General features: G+C 45.9%; 2 protein-coding genes across 2 annotated transcripts in view; both read left to right on the top strand.

Moving 5' to 3' along the window:
• The first annotated feature begins 1,628 nt into the window (after positions 1-1,628).
• LOC119822347 (lysophosphatidylcholine acyltransferase 2B-like) lies at positions 1,629-3,167 on the top strand. Its single transcript, XM_038341493.1, has one exon. It carries the CDS (start codon positions 1,629-1,631, stop codon positions 3,165-3,167), a length of 1,539 nt encoding a protein of 512 aa, XP_038197421.1.
• Positions 3,168-4,582: 1,415 nt separating this feature from the next.
• Btbd8 (BTB domain containing 8) overlaps positions 4,583-18,321 on the top strand; it is a 58,170-nt gene continuing 44,431 nt past the window's right edge. The window contains exons 1-3 of the mRNA XM_038323255.1: positions 4,583-5,068; positions 12,463-12,657; positions 15,088-15,284. Coding sequence (XP_038179183.1) covers positions 4,743-5,068; positions 12,463-12,657; positions 15,088-15,284 — 718 coding nt within the window. The 5' untranslated portion in view covers positions 4,583-4,742. The remainder of the gene's footprint in view (positions 5,069-12,462; positions 12,658-15,087; positions 15,285-18,321) is intronic.

The raw sequence follows: 18,321 nt of genomic DNA, 5'->3' as shown, positions 1-18,321 counted from the left end.
TCCCAGAGGACTGGGGTTCAATTCCCAGTGCCCACATGGCAGCTCACAACTGTCTGTAACTCCAGTTTCAGGGGATTTGACACGATCACTAATACACATAAAATAAAAATTAATAAATTATTTTTTTTAAGAAAAGAAAGCTGACAGAGTAGAAACAACATCATAGACTAGGAAGACACAGAAGAGGGCAGTGTGACTGAAGTCACTGCTGTCCACTGCCTTGGGATGTCCTCTCTGGCAAAGAAGACAGTGATTGGCACTTGATAAGTCACAGCACCTTAGAGACACTTCCTTCACGACACATGGTCCCGGTAGTGACAAGAGAGTGTGGAGAGTCCTCGGAATTCTCATTGCCATAGCAACCTCGATGTACAATAAAAACTCAGTTTGTTTATGAACATTATGTCGGAGCCTCATGACAAAAGCAGAAGGTAGGGAGTAAGCTCTTTCTTTGAAAGACAGGACAGTAAGCTCTAACAGGTGACTGCCGATTCCCCGTGTATAAATGTGGGCACCTGGAAGTGGCCTTCCATGGAGCTCACGCCTTGCTTTGGTAGCCACAACACCTAATATATGTCAATAGATGGAAACTCTGGGGCCTAAATCATCATTTTAGTTCTGGGAAGAGGAATCCAAATTAGAAATTAGCAAACATAGCAGGAACCTCAATATAACACTCCTGGAGTCTAGAAGAAAGCCCCGTTCACACTAACCGGGCTTCCCTCTTTATGACGTCTCAAGGACAACAGTAAGGAAGGGACCTGTCCTGGACACTGTTGACACAGCAAAGCCGTTCTTATGTTAATCAAAGCCTTATTACTGGCCAAGTTGATGTTACATTTTTTTCTCATATAATATGTTTAGAGTGTTGACTGGTTCATATTAACTAATATTAACATTGTAAACCTCACATACCATGACCAATTATGACCTATTAGAATTAATGTACTCTAATTTTCCTTTCTAAATTAATTTTCTAAGTGATGGGTTTCACCACGGCATTTCACTCATATATGTCACACTTTTCCCTCATTTATTCTCCTCCTCTACTCCCATCCCTTTTGCCCCTGCTCCTTCCTGGTCCCCTTCCTTCCTTACAAGGTCATCTGCTCTCAAGTCACAGAGTCCATTATTCTCTCTTTCCCGCCTATTCCTAAATTCCTATGTGTGTGGAAAAGTACTCCTAACACAGATGTTTAAGGGGACACTATTCACACTTCTTAGCCTAAAGAGATAGGGCCATTGGCCTATCTCAATCAATCTGTAGGAACAATGGGTGAATCTCACTAGTTTTCAAAGCAGCCCATAGCAATATTACTGGCACTTAAATTTGAAAGTCGTAATTAGTATTTATTCATTTAAATTAATAAATATAAATTAGTAAATGTATATGATTAGTACCAGACATTGTTATGTGAAATTTCTTTAACCATATATATCAAAACAACACACCATGATTGTTCACTTGATGAGATCCTAATTTCCCTGTGGGTCTTTCTTCTAATTTTAAAGGGAATGCATCATTTCCTATTAACCAGAAATTGACTTTAAGGGTGCTAATCACGTGCAAACAGAAGCAGCACTCGAATGTGGGAGAAGGGATACTCATAGGCTGAGAAGCAGGCTTCATGGCTTACCTGATGGAGCGCAGACGGACCACAGACACCACTGAGTTAGAGGTGTGGGACAGCGAGATTGCTGGGGAAGTGAACAGGTCCTTATTCCCACCCGCAGTGGCCAACCCCTTCATACAGCCGACTCACCTCAGTGCCTGGCGCTGGGCTCGCATTATCCTCCTGGGCACTGTGCTGGTACCTGTGCGTGTGTCCTGCATCGCCTTCCTCTTCCTCTTCCTCTGGCCTATGGCCACGCTCTCAAACATTAACTTGCCTACGCGACCTACTAAGCCCATGAAAGGCTGGAGGAAGCATCTGATGAAGCCAGCCCTCCGGTTCTTGTTCCGTGTGACGTTCTTTTTTGCTGGGTTCCTGGTTAAGGTCAAAGGGAAAAAGGCCACCAGAGAAGAAGCCCCCATCTTCGTCGCTGCGCCGCATTCCACCTTCTTTGATGCAATCGCCGTTGTTGTGGCAGGGCTCCCTTCCGTGGTCGCTGCGAGCCACAATGTGCAGATCCCATTGGCTGGGAAATGCCTCCTGTCCACTCAGCCTGTGCTTGTGAAACGAGAAGATCCGAATTCTAGAAAGTCTACCCGGAATGAAATCCTGACTCGAGTGTTATCCAAAATGAAGTGGCCACAGATTCTGATTTTCCCGGAAGGAGTGTGCACCAATCGCTCCTGTCTTATCACTTTTAAACTAGGGGCCTTCTCCCCAGGTGTCCCTGTGCAGCCAGTGCTGCTCAGGTACCCCAACTCGGTGGACACAGTGACCTGGACCTGGCAGGGCTTCACAAGTGTCCAGGCATTGATGCTGACTCTGAGTCAGCCCTTCACTTGGGTGGAAGTGGAGTTTATGCCTGTTTACAGCCCAAGTGAGGAAGAAAAGAAAGATCCCATCCTTTTTGCCAACTCAGTCCGAATCAACATGGCAAATGCTTTGAAACTCCCTGTGACGGATCACACTTTCGAGGACTGCAGACTGATGGTTTCTGCTGGTGCCCTTCAACTGCCCATGGAAGCTGGTTTGGTGGAATTCACAACCATCAGCCGGAAACTGAAGTTAGACTGGGACAATATCCACAAGCACTTGGACAAATATGCCGAGATTGCAGTCGCCTCAAAAGGAGGCAAGATTGGAATTGAAGAGTTTTCGAATTATCTGAAACTCCCAATTTCAGAGCCCCTGAGTCAGCTTTTTTCTCTTTTTGACAGAAATCACGACGGCACCATCGACTTCCGGGAATATGTGATAGGGCTGACAGTCCTGTGCAACCCGGCCAACACGGAGAAGATCCTGCAAATGTCGTTTAAGCTTTTTGATCTTGATGAGGACGGCTACATAACGGAAGAAGAGTTAACAACTATACTCCGGGCCGCGTTAGGGGTGCCAGACCTAGATGTTTCCGTACTCTTCCAGGAGATGGCTGGCAAGGAGTCAGCTCAGGTTTCCTACTCGGCCTTCAGGAAATTTGCCCTGAAGCATCCAGTATATGCCAAGCTATTCAGTTCATACCTAGACCTCCAAGCAGCCTATGTGTACAAGCAGTGAAAGTGCATCCACAGCATTAAAAATGTTCAGGTCATGTTGGAAAGAGGGGAAGAACTCGTAGGCAGAAACTGTGAACTAAATAAAAATTATCATTTGAGGAAAAGCGTAGACAGAGGTCTCTGTCCCACCCAGTCCTGCAGCCGCTCAGTCCTAGCAAAAAATAAAGATGTTTATATTAATTATAAACTGTTTGGCTTATTAACTCAGACTTATCATTAACAAGCTCTTACAACTTAAATTAACCTATAATTCTTGTCTATGTTTAGTCACATGGCTTGGTACCTTTTCTCAGTGAGGCATTCTCATCTTGCTTCCTCTGCATCCAGCTGGTAACTGACTCTCTGCCTTTCCTCTTCACAGGATTCTCCTAGTCTGGTTGTCCCGCCTATACTTCCTGCCTGGCTACTGGCCAATCAGTGTTTTATTAAACCAATATGAGCGACAAATCTTTACAGTGTGCAAGAGCATAATCCCACAAAAAGTTTTTCCCTCTTTTTTCTTTTCCAAACAAGGCCCTGAATCTAATCTCCTTTGTTTAGTTTTATTCCTAAACATTATCCATAACAGAAAAAGTTAGTGGTTTTTACTCTAAGTGGCACAGATACTGTCCTTGGGGAAGAAAGGGTTTATTGACTCATGTTCTGATCACAGCCCATCACTGAGGAAAGCCAGGGCAAGCACTCCAGCAGGCGCAGAGATGGGAACCAGGGAGGGCAGCTGCTTCCTGACTTGAGTGGCTCACACAGCTTGCTTTCTATACAACCCAGGACCACTGTGTCTTCTGCCAGTGACAATGGAAATGGCTCCCTTTGGTGGAGGGGAACTGGCTTTACAAGTTCCTGAGGAATGCTGACTTTTGTTGAACCACTGTAATTTGGGGGAATGGAGTTTCCTTTGGACCTACCACATTCAAGTTTGCACGAATAAAAGCAGATCCTGGCTTGAAATTTCTAGAGTTGTGTGGGAAGCCTTTCAAGAGGGGCAGACACAGTGGTGAGAGGAAAACAGGAATGGGGAAAGGGAGTAGAGACCCGCAAATAGTGGGAGGGTTAACTCTCAAGTTTTTCTTAACCGGAAACATGTATTGCTCAAAGCTGAGCTTCAGTAAGGTGTAATGAACATAGTAAAACATGCCTTTTAGACACGCAAACATTGCTTAGTCAGGAACCCCGCTACACTCAAGGCTGCACCTGAACCAGAAGCCAGCGACGTCACTTACTCAAGATAACCAGACCCAGGCCTAGAACCCATGACGTCCACTGGACAGTCTATAGACAGAGACCGAGAGCAATGCTCTGTATATCTGGAGAGAATGTCACATCGATCTTCCAGAATCCTGACCCTCGACCTCTGAACCCGACCTTTGCACAGGCGACCTAAGACTCACGACTGGAAAAGTCTGGTGACCCCCGTCCCTCAAAGATAAAGAGGACGGAGGGCGCAATCCTCCATAAAGCTTTTTTAAAGAACAGACTAAAGCTCTCAGGACTTCCTCCTCCCGAGACTAGGCGGCCCTCGGCGAGCCAACGCAAACGGAGCGACTGGGCCTGCGCGCAGCGCCCGGGTCACGTGACCATGGCTCCGGAACCCGGGGCTCCTGGTACGGCATCCGCCGCGTTTAGGGCCCGGCTGCGAACAAGACGGGGCGGGAACTTTTCTTCTGGGGGCGGGTTCCGCGGCGAGCCAGTGCGAGCGGGAACGCCCCTCGTCCCGGTCCCGCGGGGCCTGGCTCGCCGGGTTCCGTGGCCGACGATGGCCCACTGTGCAGCGGGCGGCGCGCCCCCCGCGGTGCTCCCGAGGTCCCCCGGACTCGGCAGGAAAGGGGTGCCCAGGAAGGGTCCCGGGGAGCGGCGCAAGCTGAAGGCGGTGGTGTCGGAGCAGCTCAGCCGCGACGTGCTCAGGTAGGAGGCGGGACCGGCGCAGCTCCCTCCCTCCCTCCCCGCCTCGCTCCGGTCCTGAGGCGCCTGCGGGGCGCTCGCCGTCTCCCCGAGGGGCTCTGCCCGGCGTCAGGAGCCAGCCTCGAGCGTTGCGGACCGCACACGCGCATTCAGAAGGAAGACAGAAATGAAAACTGTAATGATGCGGAGCAGCGCCTGTTCGTGTTAGTTCAAAGACTTTACACAAAGACACACACAGACACACACACACACAGACACACACACACACACAGACACACACACACACACACAGACACACACACACGGGCGCGCGGGTGGGGGTGTTGTTGAGGTCGGACTGCATCCAGGCCCTGAAACGTAAGCCTGTCTTTAAAAAGTTGTAAAATGATACAATTAGGAAAACGAGTGGTTACTTTGAAATGAAGGGCGGAACAACAGTCAACATTCCTCTAGCAGGGACCCGCGCAGGGTCACAGCTACAATTACGTCCTAGTCTGCCATTAAGTGTCCTTCCCCCCCCCCTCCTCCCCCCCCCCCCCCCCCCCCCCCCGCTCGTCTCAGGAAAAGCTTGATTCTGCCAAGTGGGAAAAATGACCCTGGGTAACAGCTATTCTGAAAACACTCCACTGATGTATTTAAATATCTTTGCTGTGCAAACGCCTCGTCTGCCCAAGTGGCCAGGCTTGCACTCTCTCGGCTCTGTTTAAACTGTTCAAAGTGCAACCTGGGGCTAGGGCTTGAATTAAGGAAGTCAGCAGAGGTGAAATGCTATTAGCCTGAGGTGGTCTGTTCAAGGACCGCTCTTCCTTGGGCGTTGATTAGCCACACCCAGACCTGTGCTAAGTGTGGCCAGTGTTTTCTCACTGGGAAGAACGATGTTGGTGAAAGGAACCAAACTCAGGTTCTCCTGCAAGACAGTATGTGCTTCTGGCCTCTGAACCATTTCTCTGGCCCTTATTCCAAAATCAATCAATTTCTTTCTTTTTGGTTGTTCTGTTTTGTTTTATAGGATCCTCAACATTGGGCTCCATATTTTACCGAGAAAACTGAGGTTTTCTTTTCTGAATTCATAAGTCTCGTTAATAAACTAATTTAAAGAAAGACCTCAATAGGCAAGTTGTAAATCTTGGCAGGTGCCTGGGTCTGAGAAAACTGTCAGGCTCCCCAGTGGAGGACAAGGACCAAGTGATGTGAGGGGTGTTTCCAGAGAAGAGTGAGGAAGTCTCGCGTCTGGGCCAGTGTCTGAAAGAAAAGGGTAGAGCCTGGCGGCGGCTGCGGCAGCCGCAGCGGCACGTGCCTCCTGCTCTCGGGAGGCAGAGGCAGGTGAATCTCTGTGAGTTTGAGGCCAGCCTGGTCTACAAGTTGAGTTCCAGGGCAGACTCCAAAGCTACAGAGAAGCCCTGTCTCAGAAAACAAAAACAAAAACAAAAAAAAAAAAAAAACAAGAAAAGAAAAGGTAAACGTTAGCTTTGAGTTTGGACCCAGACAAGCAGGCGAGCTGCTTTCTGTTGTCAGGGAGAGCTTGCCCGCTGGCCAGAGATGACCACTCTGACAGAGTTTATAGCCAGTTGAGCGAATTCAGTCTTGCCAGCTGGGACTACGCTTAGGGAATCTAAGCATTTAGAGCAAGGGGCTTTTAAAGAGAGAACCTGCAGCTGCAGGTAGATGTAGCTAGAAGTATTCTCCATCCTGCTGGCCCCCATCGACCGGTTTTTCTCCGCCCACCTGTTCCTGAAGCCACATATGAAATAACCATTCTGAAGCTTATCATCAGTTACAGTTATTTAGTCAATGTCTTAGGCTTCTTACGACTACCTATCACTATTAACTTAGCCCATTTTTATTAATCTGTGTATTGCCACAAGGCTGTTGTTTACTGCACGGCTACATGATGTCTCCTTGACTCCGCCTACTCTCTCTATTTCTCTTTGGATTTCTACCTGGCTTTACTCTGCTAAGCCATTGGCCTAAACAACTTTATTCATCAACCCATAAAAGCAGCACACATACAGAAGGACATTCACATCAGAGGGAGTGTTCCACAAGCAAGCACTGTAGTAGAACGTAAGTGGTTAGCTGCAGGGGAGGTTTTCACAGTTTAGCAGAAGCTCAGTCAGCTGGGCATCTTGACTTCAGGGTCCTAGAATAGAACTGGTTAATTTTTCATGTGATTTTCTACCGAGGAGACCAAATTCTAGTTACACGCGAAATGGCCTCAGCAAGAATACAAGGTGGAGGATCTCTGCAGTGTCTTGTCCTGTCACACTGCCATCGGGCTGCTAGTAGTCGCACGGAGGGATGGGCTTCCGGGGAGGAAAAGTATGTCATCTCGCTAACACTCCTTCCCTGGAGGAGTCCCCAGATCATCATGGTCTGTCTCTTCCTGGAGGAGTTTCCTTGCTTAACTAACATATTAAGCTAATGTTGGCTTAGATACAGTACAGTTCAGATGAGATGAAGGTATTGGGATATATGTTTTTTTAAAAAAAAAACCAAAAAACAAAAAATAGGGTTATATAAGTAGATTTGACTTTGTTCTGGTTAGTTTTATATCAACTTGACCCAAACTAAGAGGCATCTGAAAGAAAGGAACCTGAATTGAGAAAATGCCTTTGTAAAGAGAAGTCAGAAACAAGTCAGCTAGGACTTGTTATAGCTGAGGGCTCCATACTGACAGTGGGAGTGGGAACGTTAGCAGGGTTGTTGACTGAACATGTGGGGGAGCTGAGAAAGGGAACAGTAGAAAGTGGCTCTGTTCAGGAGGCTCTATCTTGAACATAACTGGAGATACATCTGAAGAGATGACTTGAGGAGAGAGATTGGGCTACACTACAGACTAAAGGTTGTGACATCAGCAGCATCCGATTATCCAAACCAAAGATTTTTTTCTACCTTCGCATCTATATCTAATCAGCTCTAGTTTTATTATGTATATGTATTTTAATTTCATCCTCTCTGTCACTACTCACTATTGACTGGTTACTGAAAGACCAATTTGCCCGACATTCAGGCTGTTGACTCTCCTCCAGTAGAAGGGTCTGTAAAGTTCCTCACCTCCTGTTTACTTTCATGTTTGCAGCTGCAGAGCGAGATTCCAGGGTGTGAGTTTTGCCTTCAAAAGCCCCTGCTGTGTGCCACACCCAAAGCATCCTATGGATCAGGTTGTAAAGAATAAAGCCAGGAACCCCCTTCCACGTTGCTTTTCTAACCAAGTCTTACAAAGTCTTTAAAGGTCACATTTAATCCACGTATCTCGCAGACAGGCTTGTGTGGTGTCTTGTCTGGGGTGGATGGGGTTGGGGTCAGGGAGTGTCCTTGCTGTTGAATGTGTCATCCTCTTCCAGTTTCCAGACCTGGATTTCTCCTCTGTGCTTAGGACTCCACGGGGTGAGCATTGTGTTTTAGTGTTCTGTTGTCTGTGTGTTCTCAGCACGTCCTTCACACTCACACAGTGTTTATGGTAACCAAACTTAGTAGGGGTCTGAAATGCTTTCTGTAGGTTATGCTCTGATTTGAGTTCAATTTAACTGTCATTGGCGGTCCTTAAGTTGTGATTAGGCCTTCAGGGTTCCATTCTGTGGGTGAAGCTGGGTCCTTTAATTAAATTAAGACTGAATTTGGGACTAAGGAGAAGGCTCAACAGTAAAGAGCTTCTGAAGAGGAGAGTTCAGTACCCCAGAACCCACATAAAAAGCTGGACATGGTGGACACTGTAGTCTTAGTACCTGGAAGGCAGACAGGAGGCGTGTGGGGGCTTACTGGCCAGCCCGCCAATCAGTGAGCCAGCCTCTGCTTCAGCGGGCGGAGGGCGCTGTTGAGGAAGATCCTTGACATCAGCTTTGACCTGCGCCAATGTGTGCTGCACGCTGGCCCTCTTTTGGTCTTGCTTGCCGTCCTGCCTTCCACCTTGTGATGGTGAAGCCCTTGCCAGATGTCAGCATCTTGAGATCAGAAGCTGCCAGCCTCTAGAACTGTGAGCCAATAAACGTGTGTGTTGTAAATACCTTGTCTGTGGTATTCTGTCCGTCACTACCTTCACATCAGTATAAGATGAACTACGGCAGGGCAGAACAGTAGACAGCAAAGAGAAAGATGGAAATATGCTGGGCCTTTGCTCCGGCCTGCTCTTCCTGAGCTTTCAGTGCCTGGTGAGCCAGCGAGCACTCAGTTTAGTGCAGGGTGAGCTGGCGAGCACTCAGTTTAGTACCGGGTGCTCAGCTTAGTGCGGGGTGAGCAGGAGAGCACTCAGTTTAGTGCGGGTGAGCCAGCGAGCACTCAGTTAGTGTCGGGTGAGCCGGCTAGCCCTCAGTTTAGTGCTGGGTGAGCCGGCTAGCCCTCAGTTTAGTGCTGGGTGAGCTGGCGAGCACTCAGTGCCGGGTGAGCAGGGAGGTGAGCCGGCGAGCACTCAGTTTCACTGACGTTTACTGATGTTGCTTCCTTGTTCACTTTAGAAGGGGTGGTAGGGTTGTCAAGGAAACTCAGTTTAAGTCAGTGCGAGTCAGATTTTTAACTTACAGAAAATGCAAGATACACTTGCAACTGATAAAAGTGATTTTATAAAATGAAAAATCTTTATATTTGCAATATGTGTATATGTATGTATATGTTGCCTATTTTTAAAAAATGTAACAAATACTCTGGTTAGCATCTGTTATGAACAGGATTCCCCAGTACTGTTTGGTTACCACACGTATCTAACTTTGTTGTTTTGAGGCAGGGTCTAATGTGGGCCAGATGAACACAGCTGAAAGAGACCTAGCATAAGCCCCAAGTCCTGATTCTCCGTCTTCCACCTCTGGTTTGTCTGGAATTCCAGGCATGTGAGAATCAAATCCAGGGCCTCTGGTATACTAGGCTGATATCCTCCTTAGCTGGCTACCAGTTGGAAGCTTCCTTGTTCACTTTAGGAGGGATAGTGGGGTCATCAGAAAAGCCGGGTGGGAGAGAGGAACAAATTTAGTGTATAATTTCAGTTTTCAGCTAAAATTTGAGAAAACAGTACTTTTGTTGTTGTTAAGCTTTGAATAAATTTGATTGTAGTATATTATTGTCTGTATTCTATTTTATCAGTAGATAATATGCCCAGTGTATACAAATCAAACAGATATGTGTGTCCAGAGAAAATAGCCAGGTTTGGTGCTGTCCGTTATGGAGTGGACTTGTAAGAGCATTCTCTGTAAAGTTACCTCAATTGTCAGACTCTTGGTCTCCTGGGAACTTGCCACATGAGAAGACTCTGCTCAGTATGGGCCTCTAGGGTAGGAAGTCCCACGTCACCAGCAGCAGGGCTCAGCACAACACACTTTGTAAACTTTGTTAGTTACCTTCGAAAAGACTCTCTGTGAAAAAAACTGACCAAGCTAAACATATTTGCAGAGTTTTGAAAGCTTCTGTACTCGGAGCATTTGCTTCCTTTAATGTAAAGTGGGGTCCGTGGACAAGCAAACACTGAGCCCTCTGTGTCCTGATGACAGACAGCTTTGCCCTTTGGGAATTCATTATCTCGTGGGGAGAGATGCACAAACACAATGAGGCAGTGACAGAGATGCTGTAACAGAGGCATGGACCTAGCCTAATGGGATTGGGGAAGGAGCCCTTAGCTCAGCCTTAGGGGAGTTTGAGTGTCATTGGCTGCTTTCCAAGCTTTCACAGCAATGGGTCTCTTTACCCAGTGCATGATCCTCCTGTGGTACTCAGGTGTGATTGCCTGTTACATCCTGCAATACAGAAGTCCTCTGAGAATCATTCCTTGATGATACCGGTGATGTGGCATAGTGAGACACAATATTTTAAGTTTGTAGAGAGCAGAAATACATAGTTAGTAAAAAGAGAGAAAAAGACAGACGATGAAATTCTCTATTTTCCAGTTTATGTACACATGAAATCAGTGGGCTTTGCTATAACGACATGCGTACACTAGGCATTCAAGTGGGTTTATCTCCTGAGTGTGTCATTTTTGAATAATAGATTACAGCATGATTAACTCTGGTGGGGATGGGAAAGAGTATAAATGTCACATTCTTGACACCCAACGCTGCATTTCAGACTTGGTAATTAACACAGTTTCTATCAGTCCCACCGTCTCAGTGGGTGGGCGCACCCCTCGCAGTTCTGACTTCCTTGCTCATGTTCTCCCTCCTTCTGCTTTTCATCTGGACCTTGGGAGCTCAGTCCAGTGCTCCAATGTGGGTCTCTGTCTCTATCTCCATCCATCGCCGGATGAAGATTCTATGGTGATATGCAAGATATTCATCAGTGTGGCTATGGGATAAGGCCAGTTCAGGCACCCTCTCCTCTGCTGCCCAAGGACCTAGCTGGGGACATCTCCTTGGACACTTGGGAACCCCTATAGAGCCAAGTCTCTTGCCAACCCCAAAATGACTCCCTTAATTAAGATATCTCCTTCCCTGCTCCCATATCCACCCTTCCTCCATCTCAACCATCCCATTCCCCCAAGCTCTCCCAATCCTCCCCTTCTCCCTTCTCTCTCCCCCTCTCCCTGAATTATCTATTGTTAGGTCTTGTTTCTTGGTGCAGACTATATACATTTTTGGCTCCATTTTAGTATGATTTTTGAACAATTGATTCATTAATAGTCAGAAGCTCAGTTAACTTTCTGCTCTGTATTTCCATTATAAAACTCTAGAGGGTACATTTTAAAGGAAAATCAATGTAAGTAGCTGTCTTAGTTATGGTTCTGTTGCTGTGAAGAAACACCATGACAAAGCAGCTAGGGGAGGAAAAGGTTTATCGGACTTCCACTTCCACATTGTAGTCTCAGGGAAGGAAGTCAGGACCGCAGAGGCAGGAGCTGATGTGGAGGCCGTGAAGGGTGTTTACTCCTTGCTCTCTGTGGCTTGCTCAGCCTCCTTTCTCACAGAACCCAAGGCCACCAGCCCAGGGATGGAGTTACCCCCATTCTCTAGTTAAGAAAATGCCTCCCGGATCTTCTCATTTGAGTTGTCTCTTCTTCCAGAGGACTCCAGGTTGTGTCGTTGACATAAAAATAGCCAGGACAGTAGCAGAGAATGAGATGCATTAGTAGAATTAAGAAAATATTTTCAAATGTTTTTACTTTTTTTTTAAGTGAAATCCTCTTTGTTTTGATTAAATTTTAAGAAAATCAGAGTCAAAACCAGTATTAAGTGTAGTGTTCTTTAAAATGAACTCAAACAAACCCAGGTTTTCTATTAAATTATTTCTGTAAAGTTGGTTTCTCCGACCGTTATGTGGGTTCCAGGAAGTTGATTGGCCAGCCTCGCGTGAGCTGCTTTGCTGTCCGAGCCATCTTGCTTGGCCTCTGCTATTTACTTACGTGTTTCTAGGTTTGTAGGTTGTGTTAAACCCATTATCTGTTTTAAGGTCACTAACCCAACTGTAACCCTTTCCCCTAACAGGCTTTTAAGGGAAGAGATTCACACGGACACTGTTCTTTCTGTCGGTGGCTCTCTGTTCAAAGTGCACAGGGCAGTCCTGTTAGCCAGAGCTCCTGGCTTTCATTTCCACGTCATTGGACAGATGCCAAGTGGCTTAACAAATGAGCTTGTTCCTGTGGACAGTGTTGACGCTTCAGAACTGAGAGCATTTTTACAGTAAGTGCCTCGTCTGCTTTCCTCTTACATTTGAATGTGATAAACAGCTGGCTCTTAAAAATTATTTGTGCACACTTTCCTTATGTAATCTAAGGAAAACCTATTCACTTAAACGGTTCTGTTAATATTAGTGGCTGAGTATTGGCAAAGACATAATCAAGACTGGTCCACAGCCAGGTGTGCATGCTTCTGTGATCTCAGCAATAGGAGGTAAAACATTAGTGTTAGCTTTTATTTGCTCTCGTTAAAAGTGATGGGGAAGGGGGCTGGAGAGATGGCTCAGTGGTTTAGAGCACTTATTTTGCTCTTGCAGAAGCTCTGGGTTCAATTCCAAGCATGTGTACTGTGGCTCACAACCATCCTAACTCTGGTTCCAGGGGATCCAACACCTTCTTCTGACCTCCATAGGCACCAGGCACACACATGGGGTGCAGACGCAAAACATGCATGCACGTGAAATATATATATATATATATATATATCTCATATATAAATGATAGGGAAGAGGCAAGCCGTGCTGACACACACCTTTAGTCCCAGCACTTTGGAGGCAGAGACAGGTGGGTCTTGTGAGTTTGAGGCCACCCTGGTCTATGTAGTGAATTCAAGGACAGCCAGGCTACACAGTGGAAATCCGGTCTCAAAAGAAAGAAATGCAAGAAAACATTGTGTTACACACCAAGATTGACTCGGTGGTGTGCGGGGATGAAGAGAGCTCAGCCTCGCAGTTCCTCTAAGCTTCGGTTTCTCAGCATAAGGAAGTCAGAACAGCTTGCTCTGTACTTTGCTCCCTTTCGTGGGGATCCACACTAGGGATTTAATAACCCTATGAATGTCAGTAGTTGTGGTGTGTCCGTGGGATTTGCCTTGAGCACACCTTTGATTTGCAGACCAGCCAATCAGACCTTCTCTTCTCCACCTGGTTCTTACAGTATAGCATCCCCCACCCCCCGTGTCCCAGGCCAGGGAGCAGATAGCAAGAGCATAGCCCTTACTCACGTGCCTGCCCACATTATCCAAAGCACCAGATCTTAACCCTGCTCACTTGCCACCTCATCCCACTCACTCAACAGAAGCCACAAGCTAGGATTTTTGTCTGTGCTCTCTTGTTCTCCTACCTCCTGACCAACTCTTGCTTTCCCATACGACCCTGCGTGGCATGTTAGTGCGTGGATTCACTCACCTGTGCCTTGCCTGCAGGGGCCAGAGGAGGACATCTTGTGTTTTCCTCTCAAACTCCACTTATTCACTTAAGACAAAGTTTCTTACCAAATTGGAAACTTGCTGTTTTGGCTAGGCTGGCTGGCCGGCAAACTCCCAGGATGCACCGCACCTCTGGCTGGCCGGCAAACTCCCAGGATGCACCTGTTGCCACCCACTAACTCTGGTCATAGGCATTTGCAGCCATGATCGGCCTTTCATGTGTGGCCTGGGAATCTGAACTCTGGTCCTCATGCATGTGCAGCAAGTGCTCTTACCCACCAGGCCAGCTCCCCGGCCCCTCAGATCGATAACCGTTAGCTTGTCCATCTTAGTTCTTGTCATGCCAGCCAGACCCAGTGCATTCCTGACCGCCAACCCCAAGTAGGTGCTTAGTGCTAAGTTTCTGCCTTAGCGATGTGGTTTCCTGTGGCTTTTGTGCTTTATTCTGTCTACATAGTATATAGTACTGATTTTTCTCCTTTTGTGCTTTATTCTGTCTATATAGTATATAGTACTAATTTTCTACTGTTTAACCACTCCTGAATTCCTGCAGTACATTGTCATTGGCTATACTCTATAATCTTTTATATGTTGCTGCTGTTTTGTTGAGCGTGTTTTCTTTTCCTTTCCCTTCTTTTTTAAAACAGGGTCTCTCTGTGTAGCCCCAGCTGTCCTGAAACTTGCTCTTTAGATATCACTGGCCTCGAACTCACAGAGATCCTCCTGCCTCTGCCTCCCAAGTGCTGGAATCAAAGGCATGCACCACCATGCCCAGCTGAGTGTGTTTTTCTTATACTAAGAATGAACAGTGGCTTTTCTATGATAGCTTTGTCTGCTTTTATACCAGCAATACTGTCTGTACAGAATGAATTGGAACATGTTTTCCTTCTGCGTTTTGGAAGAAAAATTGTGAAAGATTCATGTTAATCTTTAAAAAATTGGTAAAAATTTGGTAAGGTCTAGCAATGAAGCCATCTAGTCCTGGTTTTGTTTGTTTGTAGGGCCTCACACGTGTTAGGCAAACGCTATGCTACATCCTCATAATCTGGATGTGGTAATACATGCCTATAACACCAGCACGTGAGAAGTCAGATGTTCATAGGTCACCCTCTGCTACATAGCGAGTTCAAAACCAGCCTGGGGTACAAGAGACCATGTCTCAAACAAAAAGACCAGTAAAAAAGAATCACCTTTATTTTAATTAATATTTTATATTTTGTTTTTTAGGATTGTATATTCGTCAAGTAAAAGCATAAAAAGTTATGAAGAGGAAATTCTCAAAAAAATGAAAGTGGGAAGTGTTGTGCCAGAGAAGAAGCCTGACGTTGGCGTTCAGGAGTGTGGAAATTTGTCTGATTCTTTTCTTGGGAAGTGCGAAACTCAAGAGGATTTTACTGGTGGAGGTGGCAGTTTTATTTCCAGTGGTGAGATACTTTGCTGGATTTTTATGAAACTTTATAGCCATGAACTTAATTATATTCTGATGTAGTAGAGAAAATCAGCTTATCAAGCTGCTCCCGGTTCTGTTGTTGTTTACTGAGCATGTAGAAAGGGAAACGCTCCTGTGGTCATGCATCATTTACATTACATACAATTCCACGTTACTGCTTCTCATTCTAGTCTGTTCCAGTAAGATGAGACACTTCAGCAAATGGAGCTAGTTCCAACACAGCATATGATTCCTTAAGCTACCAGGAAATATAGCATGAAAACTTTGTCATGGGCATTTTAAAAAAGATTATGACCTGATAAAAAATCTTAGCCTAGTTTTATGTGTAAAGTGGTTAACAACACATAAGTAAGCTGTACATAGTGGCCAATTGTGCGTAGGTTCTACAGTGCGGATGGTGCTGGCATTTTGAAGACAGTGTTCTTGTGGAAACGGGTGTCAGAATGCTTGCAATTGGGAGTTAGAGAGAGTTAGCTATTACTTGATGGGGAGAAGAGATTTCTTAGATAGGCAGACTTTCCAATGGGAAGTCTTAGTGCTCTGGATCGCACAGTAGACCTTCTGTTGCTCCTGGAACACCTTAGTGCCAGGAATCTGCCACCAAGTCCATGGGACACTGTAAAGAGGCCTCACGTTACCCTTCCTGTGCAGGGAACAACCAAACTGACTGAATCCTGGTTAAAATTCTTTCTTTTTACATTCACCGTACCTAATTATGAATAAACAAACATTCTTGATTTTGAAGTAGCCCGTTCATATGTTTAATCTCATTTAGTCTCTGAAAACCCCAAGAAGTGGTTACAGACGGATGATTGTGTTGTTTCATACCCAGAGATTATAAGGGACAAATGCCACACAGAAAGGACAAGTCAGTGTCTGATAGCTAGTCGTCCTGTTGACAGAGAGCCCGGCAAGGCCACACCGGAGTTCTTCAAAGTGCCCAGTGGCATAAGGAAAAGGCTCATCTACCCCTCGATCCCTTTCTCCCATACGCCAGGGAAAACGTTATGATCCCTTCTGCATGGAGTTATAGTCCTGATAATTACTTGATGCTTTCCCCAAAGAAACATGTGCTGCTGCCTCTGTATCTTAACTCCGGAGATGTCATTCTGGTCGCTTACCACAACTTCTAATTGTGTGCCTATTTTATGTACATTGAAACATAGAAGTACACAAAACAGTGTTTCTTCCCAGAGCCTCGTAGGCAGAGCCAGGTGAATGAGTGCAGGTTGTCCAAGAATACAAATAGAGTTTGTGTACCTTGGGCTTCCACTTGCAGAGGAAGTTGGTGGTGGAGGTAACTTCTTCTGGAGTTGATGCTGCTGGACAGGTAACAGTGAGCAGTGACCCCAGCCTCCTTATGCTTTTGAGACAGTGCCTCACTAAGTTACTTAGGCTGTCCTTGAACTCACCCTAAAGCCGTGCAAGCCTTTAGCAGGAATTACAGACCTGTGTGGGCCTATGCTGTCAGGCTCTGAAGTAGTACACTTCAGTTGAATTCCAAGGGTGGGGGGCAAATTAACACAGCAAAGCTGCCTTAAGAGAGGAGTCTGCCTTAAGAGCAGAGTAAACGTGACTGGCTGTGCCTGGAAACAGGAAAAAAAGTGGGGCCTGTGCTTATTTGTGTATTGTGGGAATGGGAAGGCTTAGGGCACAGGAAAGGATGCAAGTAGAGATTGGAGGGGTTGTTATTCACAGAGGATTGGTCTTAGGGCCTTCTCTCATCCAGGACACCAAAATCTGTTGATGCTTACATCCCCTATATGAAAGGAATTATTTTTAAATCCCTCCCCTCCCCTTCCCTTCCCTTGTGGTGTTCTCTTTTCCTTTTGGTGGTGCTAGGGAATGAGCAGGACCTTGCTCATGTAGGCTATTATTGCTGAAGACTATTACTGAGCTATACCCCTGAGAGCATTTTCATATCTCCAGCATTCAGATAATCTGATCCCTAGTCCTTCACTGCCCAGTGGTTGGAGGAGTTCAGTCTTTCTAGAGACTTCCATCTTGAGGTTATCTAGGGGCAGCATCCTAGATAGCCTAAAGTAGGCGAAGTCCAAAGGGCTGATTTATGGATAACAAAGACGCTTCTATCACTCTAGAATTCTGAGAATCTTAGGAGCTCTGCCAGGAACCAGGGAGACTAGGACCAAGTATATATTTTATACCCACTGCTGCAGTATATTCAAATTCAGTAGACTATTGGGGTACACTGATGGAAGTTGTGATACTTAGTACTTAGGGTAACCCTTGAAGTTAACTTGATTTTCCATTTCTGTCAAGAAATCTTTTTCATATTTCCCATTAAATTATGTGGCTTACATTTTTTTGAAGGAATTGTAGAAATAGCATCTCCCCTTGCTTGCTGCTTAGCTCTTCTGATGTGTGTGCAGTACTGGATGTGTGTGCAGTATCGGATTCATGTGCAGTATTGAATGTGTGTGCAGTATCGGATGTGTGTGCAGTATCTGATGCGTGTGCAGTATTGAATGTGTGTGCCATATTGGATGTGTGTGCAGTACTGGATGTGTGTGCAGTAATGGATATGTGTGCAGTATCGGATGCGTGTGCAGTATCGAATGTGTGTGCAGTACTGGATGTATGTGCAGTATCGGATGCGTGTGCAGTATTAGATGTGTGTGTAGTTTTAGATATGCATGTATTAGTTAATACACTATTCACTAAGTATTTACTGAGGATCTGCTTGTCAGGCACTGTTCTAGGTCTGAGAACAGCTGAAATATATTTCCAGCTCTTTGTACCTTATGTTCTGGTTGGAGAACTTATTGTGGGCCAGAATTGACAGCGAACATGGTAAAGAAATGAGAACGATGGTGTATATGATAGAGAAAGGGTCTGGAAAGGATAATGGTGGCAAAGTAATTTTTATATGATCATCAGGTTCAACTTCATTGAATAAGTGATGGTTGAAAATCTGTATAAGGTAGGGGAGGTTAGCCATTGAGGGCAAAGCCTGAAGGTGACAATGTCCCAGGTTGGAGATAGGAGGAAAG

Source organism: Arvicola amphibius, chromosome 1, assembly GCF_903992535.2.
Source record: "Arvicola amphibius chromosome 1, mArvAmp1.2, whole genome shotgun sequence".
In the NCBI taxonomy this organism is placed as follows: Eukaryota; Metazoa; Chordata; class Mammalia; order Rodentia; family Cricetidae; genus Arvicola; species Arvicola amphibius.
The sequence above is the reverse complement of the archived record's forward strand: the minus strand, read 5'-3'. Positions and strand labels throughout refer to the sequence as shown.